This window comes from Apium graveolens, unplaced genomic scaffold (assembly GCF_009905375.1).
Source record: "Apium graveolens cultivar Ventura unplaced genomic scaffold, ASM990537v1 ctg3969, whole genome shotgun sequence".
NCBI lineage: Eukaryota > Viridiplantae > Streptophyta > Magnoliopsida > Apiales > Apiaceae > Apium > Apium graveolens.
The window spans coordinates 30,485-50,049 of record NW_027418347.1 but is presented as its reverse complement, the minus strand read 5'-3'; the positions used below and the strand labels follow the sequence as shown (position 1 = coordinate 50,049).

The 19,565-nt window shown below is 30.4% G+C and overlaps 1 protein-coding gene across 1 annotated transcript; it reads right to left on the bottom strand.

Moving 5' to 3' along the window:
• Positions 1-1,858: 1,858 nt before the first annotated feature.
• Positions 1,859-18,251, bottom strand: LOC141701508 (uncharacterized). The gene is made up of 3 exons (XM_074505149.1): positions 17,930-18,251; positions 2,436-2,549; positions 1,859-2,320 (listed from the first exon to the last, which is right to left on the bottom strand). Exons 1-3 carry the CDS (start codon positions 18,249-18,251, stop codon positions 2,055-2,057), a joined length of 702 nt encoding a protein of 233 aa, XP_074361250.1. The 3' UTR covers positions 1,859-2,054.
• Between the last annotated feature and the right edge of the window lie 1,314 nt (positions 18,252-19,565).

Here is a 19,565-nt window from a genome sequence, read left to right as displayed (position 1 = left end):
GACTGTGATTGTTTGTTGAAAAAGATCAGACGGTCTTGATGAAAAGTGATAACCAAAATGAGGGGTTAACCAAACTACAAATTATATCACATTTCGGTTATTATAATATAGTATAGATGTGGGCAAAAACTAGAAAGATGCATTTTCTGTCTCTATTTATTCTCAAATTAAGAAATGTGTCGTGGAAAAAAACATGACCGAATAATAGACTACTAATAAAAATAATATAGAAATGTCCAAGGAATACCTTTTTTATCCATCATCGCCATCAAGAATTAATCATAAATTACTAGTTTCAGAATTTTGGCCAATAACCTTTGGGATACACAATGGGCAATATACATGAGATACCCAACTGTCAATAACATATGGGATACTCATGTATTATTATAGATATATACATCTTGTGGCTAATATGACAAAATGATCTCTTATAAAGAGCATAAACAGTTTGTATTAATTTGATAATATAATATAAGTATGTTACCTTTAAGAGGGTTTTGTGCCATTAATGGTTTGTTAGTGTAGCTTTTATGGGTGGCTTATTAATCGCATAATTTTGGCTTTTTAGAGGCAATCGTGTGTTAATTTGTGTCTAACTAAATTTTTCTTTGGTTAGATTACACATTTGATCAGATATAATATTTTTTATTCTAAAATATTATCCTTATTTATTTTGTTGTCATTTTAAGGATGTTTAAAAAAAATATAAATGAGTGTTCTATTATAAGACTCTAAAATGATTAGCTACAAGAGTACAAGACAATTTTGCTACAATTTTGATGATATGGTGCACTTCTCGATAATGGAAGAGTTTCAAATTTTAAAGCACAACCATATAGCCAAGGATTTCGGAGTACAATGTAACTTAACTACAAATTTTGATGACACGAGCAATTTTTACCTCTAGCTAGTTTTATTAGAAGTGTATAGAATGTAATTTGATCAGGGAACTCTTTTTACTCCTTCATCTTTTTTCCCATTGATTTTTACTTTTGGAGGTTTTAACCAGGCCTTTTTGTGGCTTTGAATACTTCAGATATTAAGGTTTTATTATTTAAATTAAATTTCCGCGTAAATCTATGCATGACCTTCAGTTAGATGATAAATAATTTTTGAATGAAAGATATGCTCTATCTTTGTTAATTAAATTCTGAATACAATTTATCAATGAATTCATTGATTACAGATAAAAAAAAATGAAATTTTCTTACCTCGTTGAGAAGCTATGACTTTGGGATTGTATTTTACTAGTAAGAGTTGTACTTATAATGTATTTAATGTAGGAGTGGAATTTTTGTAGTTGCATACTTTGATTGAAAAACTATAAATCTACTATTATTATAGTAACTCCAGTGAGTAAATACAACATACATTTTTCTCTACTAAATTTAGTGAAAGAATTATATGTATTTGGAGTTACTTCGAGTAGTGCAAAATAGTAATTGTAAATGTGTGTCTTATAAAAAACCCCCTAGAAGTGTTCGACTTCTAAATTTTGGCCATACACGTTTTCATAGTAAAGTGAGTATTTGGCAGTTTGTTTAAATGGCTCATCAAAAAAATGGCATGGCAAAAGTTGGAATTTGATGCTATGATTTCGCCATTAAGTTGGGATTAGCCCAAAACAAAATGATTGCAAGTTGAAGCTACGGGCTTGTTCTTCATATAACAATTGCTTATGGTAAAGTCAATTAAACTAGTAATGAAGCACAGCCATGACACCAGGACAATAACAATTCAGAAAAAAGATGCAAATTTATAATAAATACTAATCACCAAGAAAGTATCGAACAAAACCAGAAAATTAACATCAGTCGGTTCTTAAAACTTGAAATATATATTGATTCCACTAGAATTTGCTTCACAATCCAACCAATATCAAAATGTAAAACATTTTACAATCTTAATAACCTGCACAAACTACTCTAGCCCTACTCAAGCTCCGGCCTTCTTTGCTTTCCTAACAGGAGAAGGAGCAACAACAGCAGCATCAACAGCCTTCTTCGCGTTCTTAGCAACAGCTGCTTTCTTCGGCTTAGCAGCACCAGCCTTCACAGCTCGTACCATCTTTCACAGTACCAGCCTTCACTGTCAGGCCGAGCAGCATCTTCATTGTTTTTTGCATGTTCACCAATTTTCATTGCACTCACAGCCTTCTTAACAGTGTCCGCTAACTTATACGAGGCCTTCACCTTGATCAGCTCTCCATTTGCAGCAGAGTTCTTCAATTGCTGACCAAGAATCTTTCGAAAATTAGCTGGCAATAAAGACTCGAGCCTCCTTTCTCTTTCAATGCTAATAGAGCGTCCTTGATCATCTGCAATTCAACATTTCAAACCAAAATTCAATTGATAAATCATCAAATTAAAAACAATAAAAACAAATTGATATCATAATAGAGAGAGAGAGAGAGAGAGAGATGTACGTTGTACCATAAACTGAGGACGAGAAACATTTTTGGCAGATTTGGTCATAAACTGAGGACGAGAGATTCTTGCTGGTCGGAGCTTTCTTCCCCTTTGCCGCCGGTTTAATAGATCTCGAGCCTAGCGAAAATTGAAAGGAAATGATATGATTGATATCATATGCTGTAAAAGCTCAATTATGAAATAATATGATTGATTGTACTATTTTCATGTGGTATTTATAATATCTCGAATTCTGATTGCTCAGTTAGAGGTCACACGGATCGCTAACTTTTGTTATGAAAATTGTGAGGCATACACGTGGATAAATTTTAGATAGTTGATTGGAATTTTGAAGGGTGATGGTTATCATACATGGTTATCCGTTGTCGCGTTTTCTTGGTGATTAAGTGTGTATATTTATTTGGATTTTTCTTTGAAATTTTCTATGTTGAAATTTGAATATGAATGTTTCTATGATCTGTGAGAAACAAATGAAATCATCTTTTGCAAAAAAGTATAATTATCTTCGTGAGGAGAATTGATTTATTTATATAAAATTATTAAAATATTGACAAGTAGGTACTGAGATTTTGAAAGAATATTAATTATAAAACAAAATTATATTTTTAAAATTTAGATGTTTATTTTGTAAAATTAATTGAGAAATCATACCATTGTAAAGTTCTATAAATTATGTCAAATCGTATTTTTTCAAAATTCAAATATTATCATGTTTTTAAAATATATTTCAAATTTAAAAAATTAGAGAAAGAAAACTATCAAATTTATTCTTGGTATCTAATTTATTATGCACGTATCGCTAGAGGGCTATATTCTATTTTTAAATTAAATTTGAAATATTTTATTAATATTTTATAAGTTTTATTATATTATTACTCATTTAATATTTATGATTCTAGTAGAATTTATGTAGAGTAGATCAAAGTCGGCTTTAAATTATATCATAAAAATTTAATGAAATTTATAGATTCATAAAATCTTCTAAAATAAATAATTTACTAAATTCTTAACTGTTTTTTTCTAGATTTTGCATTAAATATTACAAGATTTCAAAATTATTTGAAATCTACATCATATATTATTAATTTTTCAAAAATTCATTACTAAATAATATTAAATGTTATGGATCTTTTAAAAAACTTTTTCAAATACAATAGTTTCAAAATTTAAATTGCATATCCACATACTTTTGAAATTGATAATTTCACAAAATTTATATCGAGTGCACCATGAATTAAATAAAGTATACAAATATAATATTTTGAATAATAAAAAATAATTATATATATTAAATTGTCAATTAAATAATGTCATACACATTAATAAAATGATAGATTTGTGCAAAATATTACACCAAACTTGGACGATTGGGTCAAGGAATACATACATGCTCATGATTTTAGTTATTTATATTAAATCATAATAACCGAAATGGCGGGATATAATTTGATTCAACGGTTATTTTTTTATTTGGTTATTAAAAGTAAAAAAAATTAGTGTTATATAATTATTAAATTGTTAAATTACTAGGTATAGTCCTCTTATCCTCTACACCACGGGTTTTGCTGCTAAGCTATAAACGCAGCTTCTTTCTCAATATTTTATTTATTTGTATTATAAATCTATATTATTATATATTTATATAATAAATTAAATTTATTATATGATTTGATAAATTATATTTTCAGTATATTTGAATATTAATGGAACCCGTACATCGGAATGAAAGTTAATCTTCTTAATTCATTAATTATTAATGTAATACGTATGATCTACTTATCAGATACTCTTAAAACATAATAATGTATACTGTAGAAGGTGGTTGAATACAGTGTAGAATACAATCAAATCGATTTAGAACACCAAGTAACAGAATACAGATATATTCGATATAATAAACTATGTTACAATGGAACTGTTCTCTCTCAGTGATGAACAAATATCACGAGAGCTGCTAGGTTACAATACATGATCTTCTCAATGATCGTAACACATATAGTGTATACCTATGGCTGTGCTTATATAGACACACAGTTACAAGATAACTTCTAATTGATATGGAATATAATTATGTCTACTAAAATATATCAATCAGATATCTTATATAATACTTCTAGTCCTCTAACTCTTTCCATGCATATCTTCTTCTGTATTAGTCTCGATCTTCTTTCTTGTAAATCAATTTCCTTCCTTAACTGTTAGTCCTCCAGTACTTAAGTTCTGATATCCATATTCTAATATTATCTTCTGATAATCTAAGTGCTGATATCCTTAAGTCCTGAATTCCAGTAAGTCCTGATTCCAGTAAGAACTGATATTTCCTGTTTGTTAAGATCTGAAAACTAAATATGAAATATATTAGACATGGTATCTCAAATATATCCAATAATCTCCCCCAACATGTAAATTATACAAGAATGTACAAGTTAATATATTTGATGATGTCAAAAATATTTAAGTTCAAATGCAATATGAGTTTAATAAGACTATTAATTATAACTTACAAAACATCCAGCTTTACCAACATCACTGAATCAATCTGAATCCATAATAATTCTTAACAAAATCATTTATCAGATTATCTTCAGCTTTCCTCAGAACTTCAGCTAACTGTGCTTTGACCTGCATCAGTTCTTCTTCTTTACTATCACCAATTTGATAAATGGTTGTACTGAGAGCTTGAATGGATGTTCTTTCAAGTTCATCACCAAGTCTGATAACCTTAGGATGTGAAGAGTTTTCATTATAGCATAAGCATCTTCCTTTCAAAATAACTTCCACCTTAGCAGAATTCTTCAGCATAGGAATTTCTCTTCCATCACCTTCAGGTATCATTGGACTATAATGAAAAGTCTTTGTTTCAGAGATTCTGAATAGATCCGTTATAGCCTTCAAAATATATTCTGACCATCTTCTTGTAACATCAGATTTTACTTCCAGAAGATAGTGAATATATTGAAGCTCTCAGACAGACTTCTTTAGTACATCAGTATCAGCTAGTCTATAAGTCCTTCCATAATTGAGAAATAAGATCAATTTCTCTTTTAGATTCTCTTTGTCATGAGCATCTATCACAATTTGAGCAGACAACACCATGTCAAGGTGCCTTTGTTTAATTTGTTTATATGGTTTGTCTGTCAATATGAAAGGATCTCTTAGAGTAACCTCTACTCCTGTTTGAATCTTCTCTTCATCAGAACCTAATCCAGCTCTATCTCTAGATTACTTGGCTCTTAACCCAAATGTAGCGAGTCAATTAATCATGCGATTGGATTTGGGTTCAACTGGAGTAGCTTTCTTCCATAACAACTTCTTCTTATCAGCAATTGTCATTTTCTTCAAATCAACTTGAGCATTGTCAGTAGTTGATGTCTTGATAGCTTGATCAGAGTTTGCTGTTTCTTCTGTACCTTGCTGTCCTTTATTCTGAACAACAACTTGAGCAGTATCAGAGGTTGTTTTAGATTCTTCAATTATCTTTCTTCTTTTCAGAATTTGAACAGTTTCATCTTCAACAAGACTATGATCAGTTACTTGAACCATTTTGCACACTGGTTTCATCAGATCTTGAGAAGTTTTCAAGTCCGGTGGCTTGGTTGGTTCATCAACTTTTCCTTTCCCTTTGTCTTTGGGATCACTCTCAGTGTGTGATCTAGTATTGAACTTTGAAGTTTTAGAATTTGACTTTTCCTTGATCACAATACCTTTTAACTTACCTTGGAGGTTTCTTTGTATCAGAAGCTTTAGACTTAAGATTTGTCTTCTCAGCAAATTTAGCTTCTTCCTTCTTGAGAGTTTTTCAATACATTCCTGGATTGTGTTTCAGAAATAATCTTCTAGCTATCTCCTCATCAAGTGTCTGGATTTTAGGATTTTTGTAATTAACAGTAGTCTGCTTCCCCTTTAACTTCAGAGTTTGCAAAAACTTCTGAGAGTCTTCAGATCCTGACTAAATCAGAATATCAGAACTTGACATCAAACTTTGTTTATCAGCACTTGACTTAAGTCTTTGAGCATTCACATCATCAGAACTTGACTTGCTCTGAATAAAAGATTTTCCTTGAACTTTTCTTTGACCTCTTCTCTTTTCAGAGTTATCGTAGTCATCATCTTTATCATCCTTTTTCTTCAGTTCATAAGTAGGTCAGCATTTGGACTTAACTACCTTCTCCCCCTTTTTGGCATCATCAGGAAGTGAGAGAGAAAGAAGAAGTTCAACTGAAGATTGGATTTCATCCAATTGAGCTTTCTGAGAAGTTTGATTAGCCAGGACCTCAACAATTTAGGCCTGTTGCTCCTCTTGAGTTTTCTCAATGGCTTCAACTTTTTCAAAAATAGGTCTAATATACCTGTTCTTATCAAGCTTGAGCTGTAGATCGAGCTTATCAGCTTTTTCTCTGAGTGTATAAACCTATTCATGAGTAGAAGTATGTAGAACTTGAAGATGTTTTGTAGATAGAGTTGTGATCTTGAGTTGTGTCTTAAAATCAACATTTGTGAGCAACTCATCAGCTTTTGTATTATGCTCTGTCAGAACTTTAGAACATGGAATAAAATCTGATTCATTCCACTTCTTGGTCCACTCAACACCTCTGTGAGTATCCTCCCAAGGAATAGGTGCTTCCTTTTCAACAAATTTCTTCACCAATTCTTCCTTGCACATATTAGGAACTGGATGCTCAGCAGAGACACTGTCATCAGAACTTGAGGAAGACTCATGTTGTTCTGATAGCTCAACAATATGTGAAGAAACTGGAGATTCAGGAATAACATCATCTAAATTCTGAGGATTAGAATTTATCTCCAGAGCTGGTGTCTTTGATGTAGATGGAGCTTCCAGATAAAGAACTTCAGGTATATTCAAATTATGAATATCTATTTCAGAAATTTCAGAGTGTTCTTTAGCATCATCTGTAGCTTTAATAGGAGAGACATGAGGGGTAACAACTATATCATTACCAGTATCTTTGGCTTGAGCTGGAAGGGCTTCAATGATAACTAGTTCTTGTAAGATCAGAGAGTTCTGATCCCCTTCCTCAGCTTTTTCAGTATCTTCTGATGGAGCCTTAGCCAAATACCTCCTAGCCTTCATTTTCTTCAATCTCCTTGCCAATGAAGGAGTTGCTTCAGCTGCAACATAACTTACATATTTCTTTCTTTTCAAAGTATCAGTACTTTGAGCTACTATTTCTTTCTGAGAAGTAATATTCTCAGCTACATCTGTCATAGGTTCAGATGCATGAACCCGTGCTTCAACTGTTTCCTCTTCACTCTCAGACTCATCTCTGAGAATCATCTTCCTTCTCTTTTGTGGAGGTTGAGGAACAGACTTTGTCATCTTAGAAGGTTTGGAAGATGAGGTCTGGTTGTTTGTGCTGATGGTTGAGAAGTTTGAGGTTTTTGTATAGAGGTGGTAGGTGCTGACGGTTGAGGTTCTGATGATTGGACATCATGATATAGTGCAGTGTATTTAACTGGATCATAGGTTATTAAGGCATGTTTGACAGATAAAGGAACTCGGAGGGGTTTTTACACAACCTTCTTATTATCAGTATATAATAAGTCATTAAAAGCTCTTTTAGCTAGTTTGAATGATGGAATTAATTCATTAGCTGATTGGGGCTTATTATCGAAGAGGGTGTTTGCAAAGTGTTTGTTAAAAGTCCTGAAAGAAAACGCTTCAGAGAATATTAGAAAGAGAGAGAATAAAAGAGATAAGAATAGAAAACTAAGTAAAAGATTAGAAAATCTTTTAACTCCCATATATATACTCTCTCCACTTAACAGTTATATTTTTGTAGCATGGGATACACTTTACACCTGGCAACGTGTGAACAATCAATAAACGGTTAGAGCAGGAGTTAATGGGCACATAAAATACGCAATAATTACCGTGCATATGCAGGTTTTCAAGACATACACGTTTACCACTAACCCAAAATGATTATGACTATTTTTATCTTACTCAAATATATTTTGATTTAAATATGACAGTTTCAGATTTTACCACAAATAAGTCAAGTAAAGAATAATGCCACACAATCATCAAGGATTCCATCAGGATTTAATATCAGAACTTAACTTATATCAGATGTTAACAGTCATCAGAACATGGTTTCTGTACTCAAAGAGTGAATATCTTATTCTGTAATTCTTCATACAAATACTGACTTGTTTTCTTCAGAGTTTAATCATCAGAACTTCCATCAGAACTTGTCCTCAGAATTTATGCAAATGACACTTAACTATTTGTCAACAACAACTTAATCACCACAGTAATTTTCATCATTCATATGGAGTGAAAGTGTGTGTGTATTCAGCAAAATATCAGATAAAGATTTAAGTCTGATAAACTTCAGTAAATCTTAGAAATAAGGCATAACTGAGAAAAATGCTTAAAAATCTGTCATCAGTCATGATGTCTAATATAGAACAAATTTATGCAAGAGTCCACCTCAACTGTTTGTGCTCATTTTATGCATCTTTTGAAATTCCTTTTTACAGTGGCTTCTCAGTGTAAGTGAGTCACGACTGCTTATCAGAATTTATGCTATCATCATAGTATTTCTCCAATAATCATAGAGTGTGAAAAGTCACCAAGAAATTTTTTGCTTTTCTAATGCATATTACTTAATACCAGCAATGCACTTTGGTCTTCCCTTCCACATATTTACTCTAGATCTCAAAGGAGTACCTGACTTTTATTTTTTTCTTCTCTTTTCTTTTCTTTTCTTTTCTTTTCTTTTCTTTTGATAAATGAGGCTCATCAGCACTTAGTTCATTCTTAAGATTTACTGACATCAGAATTTGACAGATAAGAAACAAGAATCTAGTTTGTGACTTATTAATAAGATATACAAAGTATACTTGACTAAGCTCAATATCAGAATCTGCTTGTGTTAATCAGTTTCCACATAAACAACTAATTCAAACAAGGGATTTCTAGTATTGATCTTATTTCTCAATGATGGAAGGGCTTATAGACTAGCTAATCCTGATGTACTAAAGAAGTCTGTCAGAGAGCTTCAACATATTCACTATCTTTTGGAAGTAAAATCTGATGTTACAAGAAGATGGTCAGAATACATTTTGAAGGTTATAAGAGATCAATTCAGAATCTCTGGTACAAAGACTTCTCATTACAGTCCAATGATTACTGAAGGTAATGGAAAAGAAATTCCTATGCTGAAGAATTCTGCTAAGGTGGAAGTTATTCTGAAAGGAAGATGCTTTTATTATAATGAAAACTCTTCACATCCTAAGGATATCAGACTTGGTGATGGACTTGAAAGAATATCCCTTCAAGCTCTCAGAACAACCATTTATCAAATTGGTGTTAGTAAAGAAGAAGAACTGATGCAGGTCAAAGCACAGTTAGCTGATGTTCTGAGGAAAGCTAAAGATAATCTAATAAATGATTTTGTTAAGAATCATTATGGATTCAGATTGATTCAGTGATGTTGCACTACTAGAAATAGTGCATACGACATCAGTGCTTAGAAATCGGTACGTAATGCATCCGATGTTAAAAGAATTTTTAACATCAGTTTTCAATTAATCGATGTTGAATGAGAATATTGACATCAGTTTCTTATACTAACCGTTGTCTATGTTAAAAAATAATAAACTATAAAATCCATATTTTTAACTTTGACATCGGTCATTTTTACAACCTGTTGTCTATGACCAATTTTTAAAAATTTGAAATTAACTTGTCAAGTTTCCCTGGTTTCGGTACACAAATTTCACCCCCTTTTACCAAAAAAATTATGTCCCCCTTTTACTTATTTTATTTCCCCATTTCCAGATTTATTTCCCGTCTTTCCCTCTTTTTACTCACAACCCCACTCTCTCTCTCAAACATCGACGACAACAACTCTCTCTCTCTCTCTCTCCCTCTCTCTCTCTCCCTCTCCCCCTCCCTCTCTCTCAAACACTCTGACTCTCTCCCTCGCCTCTCTGCTCTTTCTTTCCTTTCTCATCTAACTCTCTCCCTCGCCTCTCTGCTCTTTCTCTCCTTTCTCACCACTCCCTCTCAAAAACCCTAATTTATAATTAGTACAAAATTGACACTGAAATTGGACATAATCAAGCACCAAATAGAGTTTTAAATTGGTAAGATTAGACTTAAATAGTATCTTTGGAGCTTGAAAGGAGCCCTATATCGTTCGATTAAGTTTCAGTTTCAAAATTGGTTTGGTAAATTTTAATATTATTATATATATAGTTGGTTAAGTTGGATGTTTCTCCCCCTCTTTTACGGTCTTTCTCTCTTGTTCCGTTTTTCTATGTTTCACTTTTTCTCTTGGTTCTATTTTGTAGCTTTACCTATTCGCATTATTAATGTTAAGTTTTGCTAGGTTGTTACAGGGAGCTCTATTCAACAAGTTAACAAGGATAAATCTATGCTGGTAAGGTGTTCTAACTTTTTATGTGTGAATCTAAGAAATCTGTATATTTATAGAGGTATATATGCATGATTTATTCACTTGATATTCATAGAGTTTGATATGTAGTGCAGTTAAGATGTTCCGACATGTTTTTCAGAATTTTAGTCGATGATCAATTATAGCATTTTCTTTTCTCTCTACTTTTACAGATTTCTTGAAGAAAAGAAAAAAGATGCCATTTATCTAAATTATTGTTTGAGAAGATGACTACAATTAGCAGGGTGCTACTTTTAGAGAATGATATTCTTTATGGCGAGGTGCAACAATTGCTAAGAGAAGGGCAGTATATTGATAATACTTATTCAAATTGAAAAACTCCAAAGTCGGTTGAGGAAAAACAAGTGAAAAAGTATAAAATATAGGTAATATATCAAAGTATGTACATATATATTATATTGTTGTACTCATCCGGATAACATATTTCTTGTAGTTATAACTACAGAGAAAGTGATTCAGAGCATGGCATTTCTGGTGCAGAAACAAGATACTCGGCCTGAGAAGGACTATCTTATTCACCCTCTTTCTCAACACGTTCTGAAGGACTACAAACCATCTAACAAGTTTTATAGTATATTATTATCTCGTTAATTGATATATATTATTTTTGTGAAGAAAAGAGAATTGAGTTTAGGGATTGTTGATGTTAATTTTGATTGATTAATCGATTCAGATTCCGAGGTTTTCCATATTATTTGATTTATTTTCTAATTAGGTTATTTGGAACACCTCCCAAATCTTATTATCTAGTTTGCCTGATTTAAATTGTTAGGGTTTTGAAAATTTATAGTCTCCGTGGATCGATATGTGATTTCTACAACTAAACACTGTGCGCTTGCAGTTATTATATTTTTTACACATCAACAATAATGGACTAATCTAGCACCAATATGAGATTCTACTAATTTTGAGTAACTAAAAAAACACTTTAATAGACCACATACATGATGTTTATTGTGGGATATATATTACTATTAATACTACTGCAGCTCTGCAAATGCCTTAATAGTATTAGAATTTTTAAACCAAAGATTCATGGTTTATACACTACAAACTATCTTATCCAGAACTTTTTTCAAATTCTAATATAACAATGGTATACGTTTGATATACTCATTTATATATAGAATAAATAAATACATGTATAAATGTATTTTAATAATTTAAAATTAATATAAGCGGTTTGATTTTTCGGTTCGGGTACAGGGGTAAAACTGTAACAATATCAAACCATTGCATCCCTTCGGCTCAGTTAAATTTTTTTTTTTGATTTTTTGTCGGTTTCGATTTTATTTATTTTGGATTTTCGGTTTTTTGATCCGGTTTCAGTTTTTTGGTTTTTTTGCTTAACTCTAATTCCACACTTCTATACTATTTGTTACTTTCCCTAAAATGTTCTAGTTGTCCCCAGATATCTAGGACTTCCTTTTATATGAGTATCTATCAAAATACACCAAAACAATGCATTTATTTAATATGAAGAATATACCTTTATATGAATCATACTAAGGGAGAAGAATATTTTTTAGAGTATATCACGTTAAGTGAACTACTTGCAACTTAAAATTTTCTACAAACATATATGGCTATATGGTCATGTTCTAGACACCTTTATCCATTTCGTACTCTTAAAAAGATAACGGGGAATTATATATATATGATTATATACACAAACAAGTCAGTAGCAAATCCCTGGGTTTTTTATTAATCAAATCTACTAATATTTGATTTTAATATGTGGGAAAAAACTAGAAAGATACATTTTCTATTTCTATTTATGCTAAAATTAGGTAATTTGCCCGTGATAAAAGAACATGACCGACTAATAGACTACTAATATAAATAATGGAGAAATGTCCTAGGAATACCTTTCGTATCCATCATCGCCATGAAGAATTAATCATAAATTTTCTCGGTCCAAAAGCTTTCATGTTAACGGGATGTGAAGAAAGTCCAGTTGAAAAGTCCCCATTGATATAAGCTCACACTTATATTCTCAATAGAGTTGTTGTTACGTATTTAGATTACAGATACCGTTAAACACCAAATAAGAATGCACGTAATTATTTTTGAAGATAAAAGATATACAAGAATATTTCTTCAGATAAAGAAGAACTTTTTTTTACCATATATATACATATATTCAGCAAGTCAATTAGAAAAGGAGAAGTATGTGTTAGGAGTATATCACGTATTTAGTGGTTTTTACAAAAAGCTTATAATTTTGGGTGTTACAGTCGTTTAAAATTATACGAGAGCTAAGAAATTTTCATTGTACATACTTATATTTTGGACACCTTTATCTATTTCTTATTCTTAAACACTTAGTAGAATCTAAGGAATTTAATATCAAAATATGGACATAAACTAGAAAGATACATTTAACTTCGATCCCATTTCTATTTGTTCATAACGGAGGAATGTATCATTTCACCACTAATTTGCTTCAAGCCATCCATGACAAAATATAAAATATTCCACAACCTTATATATAGCTTCTACCACACTGATCACCAATATAAAAAAACGCATTTCAAAATAAACACTAGTTTATACATCATGTTATTTTCAATACAAGAGGGAAAGGGATATAATACTTGATTCAAATTTATAATTTTATTCAACACAATTCTCATTATATAAATATTTATAATAGACAAACTTACTTGACTAGTGTCAGATGAATAGCCTAATAAATTATAAATATTTCTACATTAATAAATCAACATTAAAATAAAATTATCTAATCAATATTTTAGTTACAATTCTGAATCATAATTCCAACAATACATAAAAAACCACATCACAAACCAAAACCACTGTTAACCTTATTTTTCTCGCACCCTTTTTAGCTTTTTTTACCGGAGACTTGTTGGACTTAGGCTGCTTTGTAACTGGATGGTTTCTTCACATGAGAGACTCCGATTTCTTTGCAGGCTTAGAAGCAGCAATACCAGTTTTCTTCACCTACTCCACTTTCTTCTTAGCAATTAGGATCTTAGAAACCTTCACCTTTTTTTTATTAATAGCGTCCGATAACTTGAACGAAGCCTGAACCTTGAAGAGCTTTCCTTTTGCAGCAGATTACTTCAATTCCTAGTATCTTACCGATATCCGTTGGCGAAGTGCCATCCGCTTCTCCTCAATATATTTACTAATTGCGTAAGTGCTTGAATCTCCTTTCTCCTTTAATGCTAACAAAGCAGCATTGATCATTTCAACATTTCAAACTAAAATTCAATTAGTAAATCATTAAATAAAAACATATATAATTTCAACCAAATTATGATTTTAAACTTAATTTTACACATACATTCTTAAAAAAAATTACGGACCCACAATCGAATACATACCGAACCCAACAACTCACCACAGTCTAGTCCAAAAAAGCTAGCAATCAATCTATTATACATTAGCTATTGTTATGTTCTTGTTGTAGAAATAGATAGACTATAATCTAGTATATACTAGGGTGAAGTACAAGATTAACCAATTTCTATATAAAATAAAACAAGAATTATCGATGCAGAATTTTGGCTAATTTTATACTTTATGATACCCAACCGACACTTACATGAGATACCTAACTATTAATGGAATATCCCATATATGAAATATCCAACTACCAGTAAAGAATCTTATATATTTTTGGATACCCAGTTATGAGTAAAGTATCCAATCGACTTAAATTGGCCATTTTTTACGTAATGTTTATTTTGATTAATTTTAACAAAATGGTTATTTCTGCCATTTTTCTATGTACTACCTCGATTGAAACTGAAAAAATAATATAATAGGATAAACACGACTCCTCCCGTATTATCATACATATATACATCTTGTGCTTTACATGATAAAAAAATGATCTCTTATAAAATCATAAATAGTTTGTATTAGTTGGGTAATACGATATAGGTAGAAACTTGCTAACCTCCCAACCACTTTAGTATTGAGAAAGTATGACTTTGGCCTTATATTTTATTATAAAAGTTGTACTTATAATATATTTAATACTTATAAAATCGTAATACTTTTTCTATCGATATGGGATGTTACAATAATAATTAAATAAAAAATAATCACAACCTTTTCTTTCACTTTGCTAATAAGGTACTTTTTGATAATAAAAATTAAATAAATAATGAATATAAAAAGATATATTAAATTCAGCTTAATATTTATAATATTTACGCATACCTAACTTAAATGAGATAAAAAATATTTTTAATATAAATGTACGAGTAGCATTTTTGTAATTATATAATTTGATTGAAAAATTATAAATTTACCATTATAATATACTATATACATGTAACTCCAGTTAGCAAATACAATAGGCATTTTTCTCTATTTATTTACGGAATGAACTATATGTATTTGGAGTTACTCCAAGTAGCCCAAAATTGTAATTAAAAAAGTGCGTCTTATAAAACTAGCTTACGGCCCGTGCGATGCACGGTTTTTGGTTAGTATTTATATATTTTCATTTCAATTTTATATAATTTTATTAATATTTTATATAAATAATTAAATACTAAATAATGATTATATAATTATAATTTCATTATGTATAATTTTAAGTTAAGTCCAAATAGTATATATGATTGATGAGATCTTATTGATAAATAATAATGTTAATGTTTGTTGTTGGTGAGATTCGAATATGAAAACTTATATGTATCTTTATAAATAATAATATAAATATATGTTGTTAATGGACATTCGAACCCGAGAACTTGTGGAGTGTATTTTTTAGTATTTGAATCTAACGACTCTTATTATTTGATGAAAAGGATCCGACGATCTTGATGAAAAGTGATAACCAAAATGAGGGGTTAACCAAACTACAAATTATATCACATTTCGGTTATTATAGTACAGTATAAATGTGGGTAAAAACTAGAAAGATGCATTTCATGTCTCTATTTATTCTCAAATTAAGAAATGTGTCGTGGAAAAAAACATGACCGAATAATAGACTACTAATAAAAATAATATAGAAATGTCCAAGGAATACCTTTTTCATCCATCATCGCAATGAAGAATTAATCATAAATTACTAGTTTCAGAATTTTGGCGAATAACCTTTGGGATACACAATCGGCAATATACATGAGATACCCAACTGTCAATAACATATCGTATATATGAAACATCCAACTACTAGTAATGTATCTTAAATTGTGATACCCATTTGGTGAAGTATCCAATTGGCTAAAAATTGACCACTTTTTTCGAAATGATTATTTTGACTAATTTAAAAAATGGTTATTTTTATCATTTTTTATACATAACTGTGTGTTGAAACTCAAAAATAATGTAAGAGGCTAAACATGACTCATGTATTATTATAGATATATACATCTTGTGGCTAATATGACAAAAAGATCTCTTATAAAGAGCATACACAGTTTGTATTAATTTGATAATATAATATAAGTATGTTACTTTTAAGAGGGTTTTGTGTCATTAATGATTTGTTAGTGTAGCTTTTATGGGTGGCTTATTAATCGCATAATTTTGACTTATTAGAGGCAGTCGTGTGTCAATTTGTGTCTAACTAAAATTTTTCTTTGGTTAGATTATACATTTGACCAAATATAATATTTTTTATTCTAAAATACTATCCTTATTTATTTTGTTGTCATTTTAAGGATGTTTGAAAAAATATAAATGACTGTTCTATTATAAGACTCTAAAATGATTAGCTACAAGAGTACAAGACAATTTTGCTACAATTTTGATGATATGGTGCACTTCTCGATAATGGAAGAGTTTCAAATTTTAAAGCACAACCATATAGCGAAGGATTTCGGAGTACAATGCAACTTAACTACAAATTTTGATGACACGAGCAATTTTTACCTCTAGCGAAAGACACTAGTTTTATTAGAAGTGTATAGAATGTAATTTGATGAGGGAACTCTTTTTACTCTTTCATCTTTTTTCCCATTGATTTTTACTTTTGGAGGTTTTAACCAGGCCTTTTTGTGGGTTTGAATACTTCACATACTAAGATTTTATTATTTAAATTTCCGGGTACATCTATGCATGACCTTCAGTTAAATGATAAATAATTTTTGAATGAAAGATATGCTCTATCTTTGTTAATTAAATTCTGAATACAATTTATCAATGAATTCGTTGATTATAGACAAAAAAAAAATGAAATTTACTTACCTCTCAACCACTTTATTGTTGAGAAGCTATGACTTTGGCATTGTATTTTATTAGTAAGAGTTGTACTTATAATGTATTTAATGTACGAGTGGAATTTTTGTAATTGCATACTTTGATTGAAAAACTATAAATCTACTATTATTATAGTAACTCCAGTGAGTAAATACAACAGACATTTTTCTCTACTAAATTTAGTGAAAGAATTATATGTATTTGGAGTTACTTCGAGTAGTGCAAAATAGTAATTGTAAATGTGTGTCTTATAAAAAACCCCCTAGAAGTGTTCGACTTCTAAATTTTGGCCATATACGTTTTCATAGTAAATTTTGGCAGTTTGTTTAAATGGCTCATTAAAAAAATGGCATGGCAAAAGTTGGAATTTGATGCTATGATTTCGCCATTAAGTTGGGATTAGCCCAAAACAAAATGATTGCAAGGTGAAGCTATGGGCTTGTTCTTCATATAACAATTGCTTATGGTAAAGTCAATTAAACTAGTAATGAAGCACAACCATGGCACCAGGACAATAACAATTCAGAAAAAAGATGCAAATTTATAATAAATACTAATCACCAAGAAAGTATCGAACAAAACCAGAAAATTAACATCAGTCGGTTCTTAAAACTTAAATATATATTGATTCCACTAGAATTTGCTTCACAATCCAACCAATATCCAAATGTAAAACATTTTACAATCTTATTAACCTATACATACTACTCTAGCCCTACTCAAGCTCGGGCCTTCTTTGCTTTCTTAACGGGAAAAAGGAGCAACAGCAGCAGCAGCATCAGCATCAGCAGACTTCTTGGCGTTCTTAGCAACAGCTGCTTTCTTCGGCTTAGCAGCACCAGCCTTCACAGCACGTACCATCTTTCACAGTACCAGCCTTCACAGTGTGCTTAGCCTTCTCATATTTCTTCTTAGCAGGCGAAGCAGCATCTTCATTGTTTTTTGCATGTTCACCTATTTTCATTGCACTCACAGCCTTCTTAACAGTGTCCGCTAACTTATACGAGGCCTTCACCTTGATCAGCTTTCCTTTTGCAGAAGAGTTCTTCAATTGCTGACCAAGAAGCTTTGGAAAATTAGCTGGCAATAAAGACTTCTGCTTCTCCTCGATGTATTTACCGATCGCATAAGAACTCGAGCCTCCTTTCTCATTCAATGCTAATAGAGCGTCCTTGATCATCTGCGATTCAACATTTCAAACCAAAATTCAATTGATAAATCATCAAATTAAAACATTAAAAACAAATTGATATCATAATAGAGAGAGAGAGAGAGAGAGAGAGAGATGTACGTCGTACCATTAAATGAGGACGAGAAATATTTTTGGCAGATTTGGGCTTGCGTCGGAGCTTTCTTCCCCTTTGCCGCCGGTTTAACAGATCTCGAGCCTAGCGAAAATTGAAAGGGAATGATATGATTGATATCATATGCTGTAAAAGCTCAATTATGAAATAATATGATTGATTGTGCTATTTTCATATGGTATTTATAGTCCTAGAGGAATAATATCTAGAATTCTGATTGCTCTGTTAGAGGTCACACGGATCGCTAACTTTTGTTATGAAAATTGTGAGGCGTACACGTGGATAAATTTTAGATAGTTGATTGGAATTTTGAAGGGTGATGGTTATCATAGATGGTTATCCGTTGTCGCGTTTTCTTGGTGATTAAGTGTGTATATTTATTTGGATTTTTGTTTGAAAATTTCTATGTTGAAATTTTAATATGAATGTTTCTATGATGTGTGAGAAACAAATGAAATCATCTTTTGCAAAAAAGTATAATTATCATTGATTTATTTATATAAAATTATTAAAATATTGACAAGTAGGTACTGAGATTTTGAAATAATATTAATTATAAAACAAAATTATATTTTTAAAATTTTCATGTTTATTTTGTAAAATTAATTGAGAAATCATACAATTGTAAAGTTCTATAAATTATGTCAAATCGTATTTTTTCAAAATTCAAGTATTATCATGTTTTTAAAATATATTTCAAATTTAAAAAATTAGAGAAAGAAAACTATCAAATTTATTCTTGGTATCTAATTTATTATGCACATATCGCTAGTGGGCTATATTCTATTTTTAAATTAAATTTGAAATATTTTATTAATATTTTTTAAGATTTATTATATTATTACTCATTTAATATTTATGATTCTAGTAGAATTTATGTAGAGTAGATCAAAGTCGGCTTTAAATTATGTCATAAAAATTTAATGAAATTTATAGATTCGTAAAATCTTCCAAAATAAATAATTTACTAAATTCTTAACTGTTTTTTTCTAGATTTTGCATTAAATATTTCAAGATTTCAAAATTATTTGAAATCTGAATCATATATTATTAATTTTTTAAAAATTCAAAACTAAATAACATTAAACGTTATGAATCTTTTAAAAAACTTTTCAAAATACAATAGTTCAAAATTTTAAATTGCATATCCATGAATTATAGATCCAGTGCACCATGAATTAAATAAAGTG